General features: G+C 43.0%; 1 protein-coding gene across 1 annotated transcript in view; it reads left to right on the top strand.

Moving 5' to 3' along the window:
* Positions 1-22,332, top strand: part of CLVS1 (clavesin 1) — a 113,996-nt gene that overhangs the window by 87,839 nt on the left and 3,825 nt on the right. Inside the window, exons 4-5 of the mRNA XM_006185807.2 lie at positions 8,956-9,066; positions 12,311-12,546. Coding sequence (XP_006185869.1) covers positions 8,956-9,066; positions 12,311-12,546 — 347 coding nt within the window. The remainder of the gene's footprint in view (positions 1-8,955; positions 9,067-12,310; positions 12,547-22,332) is intronic.

Here is a 22,332-nt window from a genome sequence, read left to right as displayed (position 1 = left end):
ACCAGAAAACTTATTTTTGATATTTTCCATTCTTTTTTTTTCTCTCCTTCTTTTGTGGCTGGGATATTTTTATGACATGAAATAGAGAACAGAATGAGACTTTTTTTTTTGTTAACTGAAGTCTAGTTGATTTACAATGTTGTGTTAGTTTTAAGAATGAGATATCTTTAACAAACACATGATTGTGAACTGTCAGGTCTCAAATTGTCTTTTCAAGAGATGGAGAAATAGCCTTCTCCTTGGCTGGGGCAGTAGGTGGGGTCCAAGTCTTCCAGATTGGTGTAGGGACCCAGCCTGCAATCAACCGAGAAAGCCATCTACAGAGAGGAAAGAAACACTGTTAAGGTGCTGAGAGTTAATATGATTAAACTGAGCCTATCCGTGCAGGAACAAACCCTTCACTGACCCTCTCAGGCAGGTAGCTTCCCCCAGGGCAGTCAAGTGAGTTGTCCAAGGGCTCCTCCGCATGGCACCTGCCTCTGCTTTAGGTCTCCCATCCAGGGGCAATCTGCCAGCTTATCAGGCAATTTATTAACATATTTTATAGATTCATGAGATTTAACTTACTCTCTATACCCCACCATAAGGCACAGAAAGAAGCAGAAGTTAGGCACGGTTAGAGGGTTGGGAAATGGAAATAGTTATCCAACTTTCCCAGTCCTAGAAAACAGGGGAGCCCAAGGCTTTTGGCTTAATTATCCTCACTGGCTCTTGCCTCATCTATATTCTAAGGCCTTTTCCCCAAAAACCACTTCTCTCTGCATTTCTCTGCTCTCATAGGCTTTGTCACTTCCTATCAGGCCCATTTTTCACATTATTCATTTTTGCCTTTAACACTTTCCTGAGAGCAGGAGCAAAAAGGTGGCCTCCTGAGCAGTGGCCAGGTGGTCACCAAGTGTGGCCTCGTACCAGAAGCTGGAGCACCTGCCCTGGAAGCTAGAGGTTTAGGGCTGCACAAGTGTCAGCCTCCCAGTCTATTTCCACAGTCAGGTCAGAAATGTGTATTGGAACATTATCTAGTTTTAAAAAAAAGGGGTAAAATCTATAACAAGAAAAAATGGATGCTAGGAGGTTCTTAATTGTCTTCCAGATGGTGATGGCTAAGTCATGCCAAGGTGTAGACTTTTATTCAAAGTCATCAAAATCATCAGCTGTTCATCAAGAGTGCCTGGGGGGCCCTGTTCACAGGATGGCAGAGCTGCTGAGATGCCCGCAGAACTACAGGCTTCCTGGGACCTGAGAAGGGCAGCAGCTCTCAGGAGCCTTCGTGGCCTCTGCCAATATTTGGCCCATGCTGTTTGTGCTCCAGAAATACAAAGTGTTTCCAACAAGTGGCTGCCTATTTGCTTCCTCAAGGCAAGGAAACACACATGTTGTAGTTAAGAAGGGAGAGATTAGTAGCCCCAGGGTGGTGCACAAGATGACCACTGATGTATAGGAAGAAAAGCTTTTATTTTCTAACCACATTGATTCTGATTTTATCCATGCATCCAATTTATATGTAAGTACACACTATCAAAAAGATTGGAGACCCCTGAGCTAGACCTGACCAGTGAGTTTGGTGAACACAAATGAAGTCAGTAACTTTGTTGCATAGAATGCAAGCTGTCCCATCCGTCCTGAGATGATGGAGGGTGCCTCAGTGGAAGCCGTATGAGGGCCCGTGGCTGGAGAAGAGGAGAACCAGGGCCACCTAGTCCACATTTGCCCCCAGAACCAGGCACACTACTGGGTGACCGACCAATAAAAGTGGGATGAGAATGTAGGAAGAATTAATGACTAGACCAATGAATTTAGAAAGGAACAAATGAGGGTACAAACAAGACTACCAATAAGGTTTGTTTGTTTAAGAAGTGTTTGGGGGAAAATAAGGAAGAGAATAATAGGGGAACTAGGGAATTTTCTCTAAGAGATCTGAGAATGCATCTGAATAAGCAATGAAAAAAAGAAAAATTTGCTGACACACTGAAGGCTGAGGGCCTTTAGGGACCTGTAATTGTTTCACCAGCCAAGGGAACTCCAAAGCTGAATCGGAAATCAGGCTTCTCTTTTACCTTCTTACATTAATACAGTTTAACATAATTCTTTGGGATTTCCTCCGGGAACACTGTCTGTCCCTGGGAGCAGCCGCTTCACAGAGCTACATGCTTCAGTTATACTCTGTACCTTTCTTTACGTCTCCGTAAGCTCTCGGGCTTCTCTGGCATAACTTCCTGATTCTAGAAGCTTCTGGACTTTGCATGTCGAGCTTAAGTGCATATTTGCAAACCACCAGTTAAAGATGCATCGTCCACGGGGCCCAAGACAGACTTCTAGAGTTCCTAAGACTAATTTCCTAACCCCCTGACCCTTGCTGTTGACCTTAGTCATGCTAAAGAAGCATGTTAAGCCTGGCTCAACAAGGTAATAGCAACTAACCTATCCGTTATTTATGCAAGTCTGGAAACTTCAAATCTGATTATTATTATTTAATGTATTTCAACAACTTTCCTTCCTTTTATTTAAAGGAATTTGCAGACAATATAGGAACTCTGGAGTTAAAAATACCTGGATTCAAATCCTGACTCCAAAGCACACTGGTTATAGGTCATGGGGTGAATTAGTTAAACTCTTTGGGCCTCAATGTTCTCATTCCTAAAATGGAACTAATAACACTGTCTTTTACAGGGTTGGAGCTTCATTAAATAGGAAGTGAAAAAGCAGTTGGGATTATCTTGGTTTTCTTGCTCTTAAGGCTTTTCTACCAGGTGTGATGCAGATACCAGTGTCATCAAGATATTCTTTAAATTTATAGTCTTTAAATTTATGGACAACATTTTCTGTTGTCTTGGCAAAAATTTGACAGATAGGCACCATGAGATGATTTTTGATCTACTTCCCTCCCTCCTTCGCTCCTTTCCTTCCTTAAAAAAATTTTTTTTTAATTTTTTAAAATAGAGATTATCTGTAAGCTCATTCTTAGAAAATGAGGCTAAGAAAAATACAGGGACTCCTGGTGGCAAATAAACTCTTGAAGACTCTAAAACATAGTCACGTGTATTCATTAATCACCAAATGTTTTGTTAGCTCTTTTCTATAAGGTTTATTAAAAAACCTGACTGCTGCAGAACATTCAGCCTTCCCTGATCTTATCTTTTTTTAAATCATTTCTTTTATCTTGGAGGGGAAGGTAATTCTGTTTATTTATTTATATATTTTTAAAATTTTACTTTTTTATTGAAGTGTGGTTGATTTACAATGCTAGCTTCAGGTGTACAGCAAAGCAATTCAGTTTTGCATATGCATACATATATATTTTTTATTTTCAGATTCTGTCCCATTATATGTTATTACAAGAAATTGCATATAGTTCCCTGTGCTCTACAGTAGGTCTTTGTTGTTTATCTATATTATTTATTTTTGTAATGGAGCTACTGGGGGTGGACTTCATGCATGCTAAGTGGGCACTATACGCACTATACCACTGAGCTATCCCCTCCCCACCCACCCTTCGTTGACCTTCACCTCTGGTTACCTAAGCTGTTTAACCACAGACCCTGACTTCTGAGTTCTGTGTCTTTTCCTCAAACAAAGCGTCATTTCCCTGCCTCTCCCACCAGACAGACCATGAACGGATTGGAGACACTAAATGTGTCTTATCCATCCCCCAACCCCTGCATTTTACTCCTAGGAGAAGCTCAATGACTGCTGGTCGAACTGCTGAACAGAATTAAATATGAAAGAGATGATCAAGGAAACTGGTTCAGGTCGCAGCCAGGGAAGGTTCTGAGCCTGACCTGCTGGTCTGGGCCAGTGTGACTGACAGAAGGCCAGTTTTGCTCACTCTGTTTGGGAGAATTGCCAAAGGGTTATAACTGTTCTAGAATCTGCAGATAAAAGACTTCACCCTCCAGTATGGCCTAATTTGAACCAGGATTAAAAAAAAAAAACCCAGCCTTTCCTGCTCTCAGGAGAGCACGGGGTTGGTACAGCTTCTCAGAAACCAACACTGCCTTCTAGGAGCACATAAGCAAAGAAAACCCACAGCCCATCATCAGCGGAGCCGTTGCCCGGCGGCCTCTCTAATAAGCACACGCTTTTCTTCCTGATGCTTGCTGCTGACGTATGTAAAGCATTTGGCCTGTAACTGCCATTCCATGAGCTCTCCATCTCCTTGCAAATAGGTGGATGTGTGACTTTCACACTAATGAGTACTATGTGCTATAATAGAAATCCATCACTATAAAACATAGCACTTTTTTAGAAGGCCCTCTTGCATCAGTGAAGCCCATTTATGCAGCTGAAAATGTTTTTATCTGTCTGTTCTGATGTGGGAAATGGGTGTCATCAGTAGGACATGCACAAACTGGACAGATCAATCCTAACTTCAAGCTTGTGTATTCATGCCCTCTGCAGACCTACACAGATGCAGTTCTGTGAATGAATGGATGCCTTCTGCCAAGGTCCTAAAAGACACTCAGAGCTACTAAAGGGAAGGAGGCAGACGGTCTAAAAGGCAGCTCATGTGCTCATCCTCTCTCTTTTCTTTGCATTTGGTTTTCAGAGGAACATTACTAGATGGTGGGGGCAGAGCACAGTATTTGTGAATTTGAGTGATCCTGTTCCGGTTTCCAAGTAAGAGCAATAGAAGAGGTAAGGAAGGATAGGGGTTCAAGGGGGCAGCCGGATTGAACAGAGCTCCCCAAGCTTCACAGGGCAATGTGATTTTGAGGTCAGGTGTATTTTGAACCCTTTTGGAAGTCTGTTACCCTGCAGGCATTACAAATCTTAGAGAATAGCACTCATAAGTGCTTCATTGTCCAGCAGGAAACTCGGCCAGCTGCCACCAGTAATATCCATATCTGATTGTCAAAGAAGGAGGGAAGAAATGGTTTTGCCTCTACCGTGTTGTTCCTCAATCTTGATCAAATACAAGAAAAGGCTGCTGAGTGATGCTTGAATCAAGGCAGTGTGAAAATGAAGTGCCCATTGAAAAATGAAGGATGTTTCTAATGGATTGCAAGAATCACTTAACACAGCCCAAGACTCCCAAACAAAATACAGAAGAGCCCCTTAGAAGGTCCTGCAACGTAGCTTGTACCTTACATTTACCTTGGCGTTTTTTGTTTAACATTTCACAAAAGGCAGGAAAGATCATCCTTAGAAATGCTTCTACTCTACTTAAAAAAAATGGCTACTTGTATTTTGGGGAGTTTTGAAATATTCACAACAATCATATTCTTTAATTTTTATTTTGAGGTGAGTGTAGATATACATGCATTTGTGACAGATAATACAGAGATCCTTTATTTCGTTTCCCCCACTGGTAACATCTTGCAACAACTTCAGAGCAGTATCGCGACCAGAGTATTGACATCAATATAGTCAAGATACAGAATGTTTTCATCACTGCAAGGATCTCTCCCTTACCCTTTTATAGCCACACCCACTTCCTTCAACCCCCACCCGCTGTCTAACCCCTGGTAACCAGTAAACTGTTGTTTCTATAATTTTGTCATTTGAAGAATGTCATATAAATGGAATCATACAGTGTGTGTGATTTTTAGGGGACTGGCCCCCAGAGGAGGATGTATCCTTGGCTGAGAGCAAATCCAGCCCGGCTCCTGCCAACTCAGCAGGGACATTTTGCCTGAGCAAGAAATAAACCTTTTCAGTTTTAAATGATAAAAAGTAGGGGTCGTGTTCCTATAACATAACATAGCTTGCCCTGCATGATAGAAAATAGTCAGAGTACGTCTTTAGCAGCGGGATGGTAGGTGTTTTTTCTTTTCTTCTTTCTCATCTTTCTGTATTGTCTAATTTTTCAAATTATGTTTTTTAATCTATCTTGTACTTTTCTAGGATGGGTATAATTTTTGTAATAAGGAAATAAAATTAAAGTAAACTGGGGAAAATTTTTATAATTTGAATATCTTTATAAATTGAAATGATGTTATATATTTATTGATAAATGCATGAAATGCACAAAATTAATGCCATTTTCTTGAACCTGGGATATGGTTTTGGAGCATACTCTTTAGTTGCTAAGAAGTCTGAAAAACAAAGTGTTACACTGTCATCCAGTCAAGGTTTACCATCTTGAGGTAAGTCTGCTGCTCCAGCCCTAAGACCCTAAGAAATGCACCCCCATGAGGTGGTGGAATCCGCTGGGGTCCTGGGAGACAGCTGTGTGACAGACAACTTTCCTTTTATCTGTGGTTTGCTAATGAGATCAGGCACTGCTTAAAAGAGGGTTGTGTTTGCTAATTTTCCTTTCCCTCACTTTTCCCTTTGCACAATACACACACACACACACACAGCATTTTCAATAACGCAGTCAGGCTCATTCAAGGACACCCAGAACATCTCCTTATTACACAGGAGAGCCTTTCATTTGAACTTTACAGGAGGGACTTGAAGACAAGTGACCCTGTGTTCAAACCCCAAATTGATTGCGGCACAGGATTTTGCCTGCATTTATCTGCACCTATTTGCTTGCTGACCTGAATGAGATCAATAAAATCTCGTGTCTTCAAGAAGACCGACTCCAAGCCCGGGCCAACCTGGAGACAACTGAAGGGGTCTCAGCCCAGTACTTTTTTTTTCAACCTCTTCTGACACAGATAGAAGACAGTGTTGCTGTCTTTGGGGATTGAGGTTCCATAGACTAAAATTAGGAGTCTTTAGATATTTTTTAAAAGTTAATATTTTCTTTGAAATTTTGCCTGTTGCCTCTGGAGTATTATTTACAGGGTTTTCTTCCACTTTACCACCCTAGGAATATATAACAAATAGACTCGCAATAGAAATACAAACCCTTTTATTGGTCCTATTGAAAAAGATAGAGACCTGATATACTGATAAACCCTTCCCTCTGTTCTCCTCCTGCAGCCCCAGAACCCACAGTGTGTGGGATAATGAATCACACTTCTGAGTAGCAAGTTCAAAAGGCCCCAAAAGACTAAGGCCATTGCTCAGCACTTATTGCAAAGGCAAAACTTCTGGAAATGGTCTTTCTTTTTAAGAAACCAAAAAATTTTTAGATCCCGAACTGTACCAAAAAAAGAAAAAGAAAACCTTATTAAGAAGTTCTGTTTTTCTAAATTCACATCTGGAATAGTGAGAGATTATGACCACTGTACAAATTGGTATCAGTGGTCTCTCCACCCTCACTTGGTGGTTTCAGTAAGTTTCTAACAAATAGACAAAACAAAAAATACACACCCTGCAAAACAAAGCCCTTTTACTGAAATTATCTAGTTTAAACTTCAAAATATTTAATTCCTTTGTACTCTGTAAAATGTCTAGATTGAAGCAAAATTATTGTTATGTCTGTTAAAGGTCAACCTTTAAGCACAGTTCCATGTACCTACATTGGAAACTGGGTCTCGGCGTAGGAGCCTGCTGACTCAAAGGGCTCTGAAAAAAGTTAACAACCTCCCTTTCTCATTACTTAAAAAGACTCAGGCAAGGCGTTTCACACACCCCCGAGGAGCAGCTAACTACCTGAACTGTTAGCTCAGATAGTGAAGCTCCTTCCCTTTTTATCCCATCTTCCTAACACTTTACAAAGATGTTTGTTGAGATAAATTTGATTGCCAGCACACTAGGCAAATTCAAATTGCATTAGATGTTCTTACTTTTTAATTCCATTAACCACAGTGAATGCAACCTTTGGAAGCCCTTCCTCAGGAACTCAGGACCTGGTGCTGTGGGTCACAAATCTCAGGCTTTATCATCAAGGTCCCCTGTTCTATGGGTCTAATTAGCACCCAGAGCAGCTCCTCAGCTTCTAAAGCATAAGTGTATGCCCTGAGCTGGAGTCTAAAATTGGAAACATTAAAAAAAATGCTCTTGTTTCCTGATATTTACAAAGCATATAGACAGAAGACTGAATAAAGAAGTTTTGGCATGGGGGCACAGTATAGCTCAAATGGTAGAGCACATACTTAGCATGCATGAGGTCTTGGGTTCAATCCCCAGTATTTCCTCTAAGTATAAACAAACAAACAAACAAACAAACCTACTGACCTCCCCCCTACCAAAAAACCCAAAAACTGAAGGAAAAAAAAAGAAGTTGTGGCATATTTATACAATGGAACACTATTCAGCCATAAAAAGAATAAAATAACACCATTGACAGCAACATGGATGGACCTGGAGATCGTCATACTAAGTGAAGTAAGCCAGAAAAAGAAAGAAAAATATCATATGATATCACTTATATGTGGAATCTCAACAAAAAATGAGACAAACTTATTACAAAATAGAAGCAAACTCACAGACATAGAAAATAAACTTGTGGTTACCAGTGAGGAGAGGGAGGAGGTGTGGAGTGTTAAACGGGGAGTTTGGGATTTTCAGATACTAACTACTACATATAAAATAGATAAACGGCAAGGTCCTACTGTACAGCACAGGGAACTGTATTCAACATCATGTAATAGCGTTTAATGAAAAAGAATATGAAAAGGAATATATATATGTATAACTGAATCACTATGCTGTGCACCACAAACTAATGCAACATTGTAAATCAACTATACTTCAATAATAAATAAATTTTAAAAAAACCAAAATGTGTTGACCCCCGTTAGGGGAATCAACTATCCCATCAATCAGCAAGAGTCTTTCCCTGGGACCTACTGTTTTGGTCCCAGGATGGAATAAGGAGCTAGTTCTGAAATCTGTGAAAAAGGTGCTACACATGTTGTCAGAATTTGGGGGATTCCAGAGAGCCCCATCTCTGAAGAGCCTTCGAAATCCTTTTCCAGTCCCATCCTCCACAGCCTCGATCACCCAGAAAGTTCGGCTATTGTCCTGATCACCCAGTACAGAGGGCTGGCGCGGGAGGGCAGAGAAGGAGGGGCAGGAGAGAGATCACGTGCTGAGGGCTGTGGGAACTGAAGCCACGAAGAAGCCCCTCTAACCTGCGATGTGTGCTGACTGCTGTGTGTTTCTCTCTTTCTGCCCCAGGACAGCTTTCCTGCCCGCTTCGGAGGAGTCCATTTTGTCAACCAGCCCTGGTACATTCACGCCCTGTACACGCTCATCAAGCCATTCCTTAAAGACAAGACCAGGAAACGGGTAATGAAAACAAATACCCAAAGTGGGGGATTCAGAGGGACAATTACGAAGCCCCTCCTTGCAATCTCTCTCTCGTTCCCTCTCTCTTTATTTTTCATCGTATTTTTTTTCTGCTTTTCTTCAGTCCTTGAGCATATGAGCCTCAGCTGGAGTTTGCAAATGGCATGGATTTAATCAATAATTTAGTAGAATTGGGGTATTTTAGAGTCCCGGTGACAAACCAAAGGAAACATCGAAGGCATGCAAATACCAGATGCCTGTTTCACTGTAGATGCTTGTGGGAGATACCGGGTCAAGCAGCTTCCTGTTCATGGAATATTTTAAGAGCTAACATTTTGCCCTGCAAATGTATTATTGCTATGAAAACTGTTGATAATTTGTATTTTTCCCTGTGGCTCTTGGGTTATAGCTGCCAACTCCATCAGCTTTGAGACTGGGAAAGCATCCTTCACTGGAAATAATCATGCTCTTTGGAAGAAGTTTTTTAAATATTGATGGCATCAGCTGACGACATTTGGGAAGCCAGAATCTTCCATCAGAGCTGGGTTTTTTTTCACGGCATTCAGATTAGTTGAGAAACCACACATTCCTTAACCACTCTGAATCTCAGTTTCCTCATTTATGAAATGAAAAAACTGACACTCACATCACAGCGCGGTTGGGGTAATTCAATGAGGCAGCATAAGAAGGCGGGTAACATGGAGCCAGTCCTGGAGTAGAGACGCAGTGACCCTTACTTCTCTGTACCAGTTAGCTCTCTTTTCTTATAAGCTTCTGATTCCAGCTCTTGCTTGGCTCAGCAGCCTCACTTCTTAAGGGAACCAGAGTCAGTCTTTCAGAACTTTCCATAAGCTTCTCTACCTCAGGAAGCCTATGCTGGGGAAGAGCTCCAAGCATTTAGTGGGAGAATGATGATGTGAGGGAACCCCCAGTACACACTCTGCAGGCTTCCTAACTCCTGGACCTCAGATGCTTCCAGGTCCTTAGGAAACACTGCAGTGGGGTATGGGAGCAGTAATTCTTCTGTCCCCAAATGAGCATGAAACTAGGAAATAGAATTCACCAGCCCCAGGAAGCAGAGACCCTCTGGGACAATTTGCAATCTGTCTAGGGCTCAGGACGGTGCTAAGGACAGAGAAGTGGCCTAGATTGTCCCCAGTTTGGCTTCACACTTTTCATTGGCTTCACCTTCTACTCTGGAAAGAGCCAGTGGGAATTCCTCCCACAAAGCAATCGACATTTGGTGATGTGCCATCAAAGGGGGTTTCTGGAGCTCTGGGGTGCAGAGCAGAATCTGACAGGTGGCGGGTCCAGCCTCTGACCTGCAGAATCCCTCCATCCCACAGGACCCCCGGGTCCTTTTCCTCTAAGAACTGGAGGCATTAGGTGGGCGGGTACAAATGCTTGCTCCTAACACCAGGATCGGTGTTTAGCTCCAAATACTCCAATTCCTCCTGTGAGATATTTTGCAAAAGCCAGAGTACGTGAATTTCTTGAAAAAAAAATCATTGTTAAAATTCAGTCATACTCAACAATCCAGTGTACATTGCTTTCTGGGGTGCTACAGTATTCTTGTGAAGAGTTTTAGCACTTAGCTTCTTGTCCCCTTCCTCTTTAAAACAATGATGCCATTACATCAAAAGTTAAAATCTGTACAACAGACAACGTAGCAAGGGTTTATTATATACTTACACAGTACATGGTAAAAGGCAGGCGATACCTCAGAGATATTGCGGGTTTAGTTCCAGACCACCTCAAAAAGCGGCATTGCAATAAAGCAAGTTACGTGAATGTTTTGGTTTCCCAGTACGTAGATGGTTGTGTTTACCCTATCCTGTAGTCTGAGTGTGCAGTAGCATTATGTCTAAAAAAAAAAAAGTCATACCTTAATTAAAAATACAAAACAACAAAAAATTGCAATAGTAACATCAAAGATCACTGATCACAGATCACCACAAAAATATAATAATCATGAAGAAGTCTGAAATATACAGACAATTATCAAAATGTGACACAGAGACAGGAGGTGAACAAATGCTGTTGGAGAAATGACGGCAATGGACTTGCTCAACGTAGTGTTGCCATAAAACTTCAATTTATAAAAAGCACAGTATCTGTGAAGGGCAGTGAGATGAATCACAATAAACAAGGGATGCTGCGGTATATAGTATGTGGCATAATATAATACGTATGTGGTATATTGCTATGCTACGAGTGTTTTTTAAAATCTCACTTACATTTCATGACGGCTCAGTGTGGGGTGTGCGGGTGTAATTGATGGTCCTATATTTGGGTATTGAACCTGCAACATGGACTGTGGGGACCGATGCCATTAGACAGATGCACTTTAAATAAACTTTCAGAAGTCAGTTCCTAAATCATAGGCAATGCTAATTATTATTGTGGCTTGTCCACTTCACGGACTTGTCTGCAAATAGTTGTTATTGGGGGCTGTTTCTTCCCTGTTTGACTAATTTCCATCACCATCCACCACATGTTTAGAAGATGCAGACTTGTTTGTGGAGGGGATTGGCTCTCAATCCAGACAAAAATAGAAAAATGCTGCAAAAATATCCCACTGTAAATTCTCAGGTCACAGCTTTCCATTCTATTGACTAAGCATTGCGTTTTTCACCCTGTGCCCACACCACCCTGGGACAGGGACGTTTTAAAAGAGTAAGAAAACACTGTCCCTTTTCCTGCATTCTGCTTTTCCTGTGGGGAAGCAAGATGTAAATGAACAAATCAGAAAAAAAAAAAAATAGAAGCCATCACATAATGAAGAGTTAATTGGAGGGAGGGTGGGGAGGGACAGGAGTGGGACAGAGTGAGGAAGAAGCTGTTGTGATGTAGGCCTGGGAAGGATGGGGAGGGTTGAGGGGGGTACAGGGCAATGTGGGGATGTCTGTGAAGCATGACTGGGGGCTGGGGGGGTCTTCATCGCTACTCTTTTCATCCACAGGGATAATTAAGGGATGACTGTATGTGTAAATTTGGGCCAAGGCCAAATAATACCCAATTTGTTCACGAACTTCACTTTCAAGGATTATTAATTCAGCTTCTTTTCTGAGCAATAAATTAACATTTTATGAAGACTAAGCTACAGACACAAAATTGAATGCCTTTTTAAATACCATGATCACCAGCAGTGTATCCACTCTGTCATTGCTAAATTGTGTGTCAGATTAAATGCTTTGTCATATGTTTTAGATATTTTAGTCACTAATTATTTTTTTCTTTTCAGATTTTCCTGCATGGAAACAATTTAAACAGCCTCCACCAGCTAATACACCCTGAATTTTTGCCCTCTGAGTTTGGAGGAACTCTTCCTCCTTATGACATGGGAACCTGGGCCCGGACGTTACTCGGTCCTGACTACAGCGATGAAAATGACTACACTCACACCTCCTATAATGCAATGCACGTGAAACACACATCCTCCAACCTGGAGAGAGAGTGCTCACCCAAGCCAATGAAAAGGTAAGGCCTCCCAGTTAGAGGTTAATACGTGTTTTTGATTTGGGCTTATTGTGGGTTAAGTAATCGAAGACTTCTACGGGCGCAGAACTTGAGTAGAATACATTGCAATATATTCTCAGCTGATTTCACCAAAATTGAAAGTAGATGGGGTTTGGCTGGCCCAGAAATTCAGTTGTCCCCATTGTATGAAAGAAGCAGTAAAAGGCTGGGACCTCACTTATGTCGTGATTTCAGTACTCGTCTCTAGGGAGTCTGTTAATTCACAGCGAATGAAATGTGGGACCTTTGAGACACACTGGATGAAAAGCAACCTGCTAGAAAATGTTCCTCTCATCTGTGCATTTGGAACCATTTATTGAGCATTTACTTGGTCAAAGGCTCTGATTTAGGCACTGGAAGTACAAATATGAGTAAGACATCAAAAAAACCCAAATCAAAAACAAGAACAAAAACCAAAAAACCCAGAGAAGTGGGCCTTGGGAAAATCTGCCAAGTAAGGCTTTTAGGATCTATTTCTAAAGCGGGGGACATTTGAGCTGGGCTATGAAGGACCAAAATCAGCAGTCCAGGCTGTTCAGAGCATCCTTTGACCTCTCAGAAACCAGAGGGGTGTGGGGAAATTGGAAGCAGAATTGGTGGAAACTTTAAAAGTCATCTCTTTCAGTTTCTTCCCTGATGTGGTGGTCTGTTCGCCAGCACAGGCTGTCAGCCAGCCCCAAGTTGCACGGTCCAGAGATGGGCAGGCAGCTGATGGGGCAGTGTGTGCCCTATGGCATGGCTTTAGGAAGCGTGTCCTTATTCGGGGCCAGATGACCTGGGTCTGACCTCTGGAACAGCTTTGTAACTTCCAGTGGGTAGACGCCGCCCATAGTCCTAATCCTTCCAGAGTTCCCAGTAGTCTTCAGGTCCATTTGGAGTCAAGTGGGCTTTTGTGACTGTCCTTGGGACCTACTCACTTTTCATAATGGGGTTTATGAACACAAATTGTCTCTGAGTTCCAAGCGGCTCGGGACAACGCATTCCGGCACACGTGTAGAGTGGAATCCAAGATGCGTGAGATTCTCAACGAATGAGGGGTTCTGACAAGCTCTTTTTCCCCCAGGTAATTTTGATTCAACCTCTAAGCACAAAAACTTTTAGAAATTATTAATTTGGATGAAAATTTATCTACACTAATTATTTCAATATTGATCTGTTCTTCAACATAACGATGCCTTTGTGGGCTTTTGAGTGTGCGGCATTTTCTGCTGCTAGTGTTACTAGATAACCCTGAGTTTCATATTTTTAACTCTTGTTTTTGTTTTTTATTTTTTATAGTCTATTTCCTTGCTCCCAGGCCATTGCTATTATTATTAGATTATTATTATATTAATATTGTAATTATAAAATAATTATTACGGTCTATTTCCTTGCTTCCAGACCATTGGCTTTCACTTTCGGTTCTTAGGACTGTTTTTATGTCTGAAGCACCCCACTTCCTCCTAATCTGATTTACTACTGCAAGATGTTTTAGAATCAGAAAGTAGGTAACTAAACTTTTGAATACTGCCCAACAGATAACAGTAAATAGACTTCGTATCAGTTATAATTATTTGGCTGTGGATATGACAAAACTCCAACTGAGCTGCTTTAAAGAATAAGGAAAATGTATTATTTCACATAATGAGAAGTTGCAAAGCAAGGTGGCTGCAGGAATGTTGATTCCAGTGGCTCAGTGGTTGCAGCCAGAACCCAGGTTCCCACCATTATGTGCATGGCTGGAGTCCACCCTGATTCACACTGGAGGACGATGTCCAAACCGAAGGAGCTTCTGCTGCCTGGGAAGGTGGAGGGAATGACTTGGGATGGGAACCAGCAACCCAAGCCAGGGCGGCCAGGGAGAGAGAGAGTCTATTTTGGGCCGTCCTCTCACTGATCTTGAGTGGGTTCCTCTTGGCTAAACCACTGCAGACAGCTTCTGTCTGCAGGATAAACACCCTGCACAAAAACTGTATATAAGATGTTAAAGTTGCATTTAAAATACATTTCATCCTTCTCCTTATTATCAGGAACTTAGGAGATTTCAGAGCTGGAGGAGGTCCTTAAATGCCATCCAGAGGCATTGTTCACCTTATGGTTGTGTGTGTGTGTGTCTGTGTGTGTGTGTGTATGTGTGCCCATGTGTGTCCATGTTGGGTACCGAGGACACTGCATTTACTGCATCACCACAGATTCATGTTGCCATGCTGGAATCAGTGTTATTTCATGGAATTCTCCTACCTAAGATCTTTTTTTTTTAAACTAGTTCCTTCTTTTTTTTTAATTTATTTTTTATTGAAGTATAGTCAGTTTATAATGCTGTATCAGTTTCTAAGATCTTTAATTTTAATAAAAACTAAATTACTTAATGTTTAACTTAAGTGTTAGTCTTTCAGGTGGTAAATTTCTGTTAAATTTTATGGACTATTAACAACAATGTAAAGATACCGCTCCCTCCCCTTGCCCATTACTGCTCATGTGGAACAGCTGGGAATACAGCGCAAGTCTCCCAACTTTGAGTCTGGAGATGTTGGATTCGGCCACACTGCTTGCTTCTTCCAAAAGTGTGATGTCTTGCATGTGGCAGGTGCTCCATACACATTTAATACTTTTTAGTGAAAAAATATCTAAGTACATGGTACACGGTTATGCCCTTTTTCACTGGTACTGAGATTTTAAAAAATATTTCCCTTCCTCTAATTACCATTGCTAAGGTCCTGAGAAGTCCTGCAGGGAAAAAAAGCTGCATCACCCAAGCTATTTGACCAGAGAAGTCTTTCTGAGTAGAGCCACTGTTGACATGTCACAGTACACTTGTCTCCCAGAGGCTAGAGGATGGAAAACACCACTCCGGTATTTGAGATAGAAGGTCAGGAAGCTGATTTAAGTTCATGGAACTGGGCTGAACTTTGACTCACAATTTCCATCCTCTGTTTCCTGGAAGTCCCCTCACCGCATGCTCAGCTGTGCCTGCATTTTGATCTGGGCTCAGTCTGGCATCCCTGCTGTACAAGGAAAGGGTTTGTTACTATCATTTTTATGTGCTATCTGGGGCTCCAGGCTCATTTAGCTCATTAATTGTCCAAATAAACATTCAGGTCTCAGCCCTGAAACTCCAAGCCTGATGACGGTTGGAGCCATGGTTCCTCCTGAGAAGCGGGAAAATCACCACAGGCAGAAAAGCACATTTTCTCTTTCCTTGTACAGCCAGTGAGCTGAATGGAGCCTGATAACTAAATCCAGCCCACGGCACAGCCACCCAGACACGAAATGGAGTTACTTTGAAGAAAAGCAGAGCCAAGTGTGATTTTGGAGATACCCAGGGTGGTGCGTCAGCCTGGCCACATTCTTCGACAGGTACTTAGGGAGACCTCCTCAGTGCCGTGACCACAGGCCCCTGGACTTCATGGAATCAAAAAGACCAGTGTGAGCAAAGCACCTCAATGCAAAACATGGCAATATCCCCCCGTCCACATAGAAGAGCACACCCAGAACGTTTTGGTTATTAATTCTGTGCTGACTGTCTAAGTTGGCCTGACGTGGCCATGATTCTGCTGCCTTCAGTGTGTATTTCCATGTAAAGATGTTTGTTCCCAGGATTTATTTATTTATTTTAGCTATAGATAGCACCGTTCATGTAGTCAAAGCTGTCCATTTTTGTAATGTCCAGTAATTTGAGGGGTTTTGGATGCAGCCTGATTATAGACAAGGTTTGGCTGAGTATATGCAATAACTCCGTTGTTTTTTTTTTTAATTATTAAACCTTTAGAACTAATGAGGAAGACAGAAAATTATTTATAGAGGAAGAGGCTTTAAAAACCTGAGCTGCACCTCCACTGGCACCAGTAAGGAATGACCCACCTAGTCTACCTGGTATACTGGGTGGTCGGAGGGGCCAGCGCTTTGGGGTCTTGTCCAGCTACACGGTGGAAGGACTGTTTTTGATCCCTTTGACTAAATGTCTTCATCCGTATGGTCCCTAAACTCTTGTCCTAGAAGAGGAATGGTGTCTAAGAGACACTGCGATCCACCTGCTATTTTTGAGGGGTGGGGGTGTGAGGGAACTCCTGGATTGAGTTCAGATTTCTGAACCAGAAGGAAACTTTTGGCCATGTTGTTCTCTCTTGGCTCCTGCCTGGGTGGTTAAAAAAAAAAAAAGAAAAGTCAGTGTAACTGTCTTCAGCTGTCAGTAGAATTGGCCATGACCTTGGTGATCTTTCGGCAGGCAGTCCGCGTTTTATAGGGTAAATGTACACATTTGCTGGATAAGTGCTCATTTCCGGCAAAAGTGATTCATCGTCATGTAATCCAATCCACACGAAAAGAATGAGGGGCGGCGGTGTGGGAACAGGAGGACCCTTGTCTTCTAAGCAGTCAGGGCAAAAAGGGTCCGTTTTACCGCATGGCCGGGAACAGATGTTCCATGTAGCTGCTACGTTCAGTGAAGCTATGTAATGTATCATTTCTCGCTGAACGCCCAGCAGTCCCTGCTGCCCTCTAAGCCGTCTCGCGACTGCTTTACAGCTCCAGCAGGAGTGGACTTCGTATCCCTCGGTGTGTCACTCCTCTTCAGGCAGCTAATGCCTGAGGTGTTTTCCCTTCTAGAAGCAAGGACCTCTTGGGTGAGCCATGCGTCCCCTGTGTTTGGTGCCAGTTGTTGGCTAGTGGAGTGTTGTGTGGATGGTGACAGGAGTTTGTTAACATTTCTTAAAGAACCAGGAAAAATAGCTGCCTAGCCTCACCATCATTTGTGTATCCAAGATGGATATTCTGCTTTTATACAGCTTTCTTTGCTGTGGCAGAAATAAGGGTGCCCCTCTCCTTACAAACACATCTTATAGAGCCATGTACCATTAGAGTGAAGGAAAATCTATACCGTGGGTTCAGTGTGTAAGGACACGAAGAAGGCTAGATAAAACGTTGTGTGTGGGAGCACTCTATTTTTTTTTTTTAACAAATGACATGACAGATGATGAGATGAGGAGTTCTAAGCCCCTGGCAGAGCAAAGAAGGAGGATTGAATTAGAGGAAGAGGAACAGACACGGGTGTGACTGGGTGTTGTTTCAAATGCAAAGTGTTTGATGACTCAGAGTGTAGGTTCTGAAAAAGACTCCTGTTTGCTGAGGCCCCACAGTCAGATGCAACTACTTGGAAAGGGAGATGTAGTCTAGGCAAGAAAAACAAAGCCGGTTTATTTCCTGTGAACACACTGCTGTTGGTAAACAAATGTTTTGCCCGATTCCAGCAGATTCCAATAGAGCTGACTGCTGTTTGTACTCAACGTCTAGCCAGCAGCGCATCTCCCTTCTAGGCTTTAATGATCATATGGATGAAACAAGTATTTGACAAGTGATACATGATAAAAATCTCCTGGAAGCATCAATCATAAAAACAATGTGGGCTTGCAGAGAGAGCCACAGTTCCTTTTCAGGTTTAAGCAAACCTTGTAGATGTTATTCAGGCTTAAAGTGTCCAGACTAGGGTGTTGTGAGTTTTCACATCAAGGCCTTAAATGAGCATTGTTGAGCCTCCAGCATCTCACTGGAAACCCCTTCACGGCCCCCACTGGGATGTGGCTGCCCATGTCCCTGTGCTGATGGTGATCAGGCCACTGGCCCTGCTTCACTTTGCCCCAGTGCTCTTCAAGATGGGCCTCAGGGATGGCAGGTGCGGGCCACCGCATCCTAGCCCCGGCCGCTTGCTTCAGCTTTGAGACTTTCGGGCAATGGTTACACTTCTTCTTGTTTATTTGTCTTCCCCCCACCCCCCAGTCTCCTCTTATCAGACTAGATGTGGGTTCTGGTCACTTTCTTCCACTGATTTTTCTAGTTACGTGACCCTGGACAAGTCATTTAACCTGTGTGGAGTCTTGGCTTCCTCAGCTCTCAGGTGGGCATAACCTCAGAGGTCGCTGTCAGATGGCAGTGGAGGGGGGGGCCTGTGCCCTCCGAGCACTACAGAGGAACAGGACCGCATGGTAAACAGTGGCTTTCCTCCTTCCCCAGTGTTATACGTAAGGATTCCCATTTTGTTAGGATTTTAAATTCTTTCCTGGTGGAAGTTTCTCACTAACGATGAAAACCCCCAACCCCCTAACAGAGAAGCAGGCAATGAATAGGCATGGTGGCTCGAAGGGAGAAGCCTTGAAGGCCTGGTCAGAAGTCAGACTTACACTGGCCTTTTCCCACTTAACTGATGCCTAGGGCAGGAATGTTATGCCCTTGGGGCCCTGCGCCCAGCATGGCCGGGCACAGGGGTGCTGAGCACAGGAGGCAAAGCTGAGGAGGGAGGGATTAGAGACACAGACCCCCGCCTCTCTTCCTCTGTGTGCCGAGAAGGCCCTGTCTTCGCGGGGGCCCTGAATTCCCACCCCCCACCCCGTCCTGGGGTGGGCCTGCCCTCTTCAGCTTGGCCAGCAGTTACATCCTTACTGGTCTTGCTTTTTCTGTTTTTGATTCTTTACAAACTACTGAATGAAGTTCCCTGTGCTGCACAGTAAACCCTCGCTGTTTGCCTATTTTATATATGGTAGTGTGCTCCTGCTAATCCCAAACTCCCAGCTTGTCCCTCCCCCCACCTTCCCCTTTAGTAACCCTAACTTTGTTTTCTATGTTCCTTGTTGGTCTTTGTTAGTGTTACTGTCGCGAAAAGATTGGCCCCCATCCCTGATGAGCCAAATAACTCAGAGACAGGGTCTTGGAGCTTAGAAGGAAAGAGGCAGCTTTACTGCTTTGCGGGGCAAAGGGGACTCACAGCAGGCTGGTGCCTTCAAAACTGTGAACCCCTCTTGGGGATGGAGCAGGGGTGATTATATACCCATAACTTAAACTATAAAGCATCTGTAACAATCAACAGAATTATTTTCTTCTCATAAGACTCAGAGTGGCGTCATGGTGTCTCCAGGTGACCAGTTCTATAGAGGCTAGTGGTTGTCACTCTTTCGATCTCTTTATCTTATAAACGTTGATTGGGACCAAAGTAAAACACTGACCCAAAATGAATCACAGTAATCTTTGATCTCGGCCAGGAGTGCATCCTCAGGAAAGTGCATCCTATCCCTGGGCCTTCTTTGTCCCAGCGCCCTGATTCATTTGCTTCCCAGCACTTCTCACTTTCCAGAACTTTCCATTTGCTTCCATGTTCATTGTGTGTATCAGCCCCACCAGCAACTTGAGCAGGGCTTCTCTGATTGGCTCAGCACCTACATGGATGCCCAGCTTAGAGAAGACACGATGCTGACTATCCAACGTGTGTGAGAGCTGTTGACACAGCCTTGGCAGACTCTCTGAAATGAGTATATAAACAGCTGCCAGAGTGACAGACAGGTGCTTTTATATCAATTTCCTGTCTCTTTCATGTGAATACCTTGAAGGCAGAGACTTTTTTCCCTTCCTCATTTAGCATCTAGTATATGCTCAAAACTTTTGAAAAAAGGAATTGTATGACATACACTCTGACAAAATGTAAAGTAGGAGAGCTGGATGGCTTAGCTTTAAATTTCTGAAATATCTTCCCGCCCCTTGAAATCTTTTCCAGGTTTGAAGACAGATTTTCCTAAACAGATAGCTTTTCTCTAGTCATCAATTAGGCATTCCATGAACTCCTTTGACTCTGATATTACATCAACTAGTAAACAGAAGCAGGAATTTGGTTTGAATGAGCTACACCTGATGGTCCTTACTGTTCTTCTTGAAGTAGCTGAAAACAGATTTCCTTTTAGGCAAACCTGGCGGGGGAAAGGTTCTAAGTGCCCCACAGTTCTTTAGATAGGCACCAATACTTTGAAAATTACCACGTGTGTACAAAACACCAGGGTCTTGTTAAAATGCAGATTCAGATTCACTATGGCTGGGGTGGGTCTGAGGATCTGCATTTCTCAGCAGCTCCCAGGGGGTGCCCGTGCTGCTGGTCTGGGGACCACACTTTAAGTGACAAAGCCCTAGACTGTAGTATTTTCCCATGTGCCAGCCTGGATACAGATGTTCCTGGACTTATTCTGAAGGTTCTTGAAAAATTGAGTGTTTCCGGTTTTGAGAATTTAAAAAAAATTTTTTTAATACAGAATTTTAAAAATACAGATTAAAAGGGCTAAAAATAGACAGATGACTATCCCCATGTGAGACAGAAAGTAGCTAAAACACACAGAGCTTAAATGATTTAGCCCAGATCGCAGGGCTGGTAGGTGGGAAAATAGTGTCAATTTAGTTCTCTTCCTGCAAAGTCCAATGCTCTGTCTCCTTTATCATGTCTGTTCTTGCACTTTTGTGTATTCATTCATTTATTCCTTCATTCATCCTACAAGGGCTTACAGAGCATCTTTTGGGGGCATTTGCCTTTGCTCAGACCACTGCCGCTATCTGGGATGTCTGTTCCCCTGTTCCCATTGTTCCTGCCAGCCCTGATGGTACCCTTTCTTTAAGCCACAACTGAAAAGCTTTCCATCCATCACACCATCTATGCGCTCTGCTGTCCCCAAACCCCATCCTGAGTGGGGAAGATACAGCTACTCGGGAAGAAAACAGATATTCAGGCTAACGTAGTCATATCAGAGAAGTTCTATTAACATCCCATCATTTAGATCCATTTAAGTCATTTGACTCAAAAATAGAATTCTGGAAGGTAGTTTTTATCAAGAACACTAGCCACCCTTTTCAAACTCAGGTGGAATGAGTCAGCCTCATTGTCTCAGCTGGTGGCAGCTTCTGGCATTTCTCTACCTGCTTCAGAACATCATATTCTACCAAAGTAATTCCACTGAGGGTGCGCACCATCAATGTCAGAGGGAGGAGAACCATTAGGAAAAATTAAGAATGCTCCGAAAGTGACTGGCGGCTCTTTGAGCCAGTCTAAATCTATCGAAAGATGACTCCATTCAAAGCAGGTGGGGCAGACACCTGCAGCCATTTGCTGTGTTGCTGCTTTAAGTTATGATTGATAGGAGAAAAAACTATCCAGAAATAGCTGCATGCTAGAAATGTATTGTTTGAACAATCCTCTGACCCCCTCAGGACACCTGAATCCACATTGAATTACCATTCCTCAAAACTTTGTAAACCTGCACACACACAGGAAGTAGGATGATGGCAAGGACAGTGACTTGCTGCGATACAGTTTGGGCCCTAAGACGTCTGCAGACCTCACTCTGACGCCTGGCGTTCCTCTGAAGGATTTGGGCACAACACACACTAATTATGACCTTGAATACTCTCATTGCTCAGGTGCACTAGGGTGACATTGCTTCAAGGAATGCTTTGGTAAATTGCTCGGTAAAATTAAGAATCCTTTTGTAATGTAAATAATCTACTGCTCTATATCTGCTTTCTAAGTTTGTGGGGAAAGTTCCAAATTTTGGAGAGGAAAGGGGAAAGGTACAAAGGAGGAAGGGAGGAAGGAGGAGAGAGAGAGAGAGGGAGGGAGAGAGAGAGAGGGGGAAATGATAGCAGGAAAATTAAATGCGCCTCTCAAGGCAAGAGTGAAGCCTTGGTTGGGGTATTCTGCTACACCACTGAGATAATGGTGGCTGAAACAGCTCACATTACTCCAGGGCTTGCCCTTGAGGTTAAGCTGGCTTTCAGTGTGGGAAAGAGGACCCCAGAGAAAAGTCTGAAATGTTTATTTTAGCAGAAGTGTTAATCTTCATGTGAAAAGGCAAAGCCACTGAATGAGGAGATTACCACCTACAGGGATCTAGGCAACAAGATTGCAAGGCAAGTGGCTTTTCCATGGTTAATACACAAAATGCACATGTCCTGAGCCCTCTGTTTACA

The sequence above is a fragment of the Camelus ferus genome, chromosome 29 (assembly GCF_009834535.1).
Source record: "Camelus ferus isolate YT-003-E chromosome 29, BCGSAC_Cfer_1.0, whole genome shotgun sequence".
In the NCBI taxonomy this organism is placed as follows: Eukaryota; Metazoa; Chordata; class Mammalia; order Artiodactyla; family Camelidae; genus Camelus; species Camelus ferus.
Note: the sequence above shows the minus strand (reverse complement) of the source record. Positions and strands in the feature narration are given on the sequence as shown.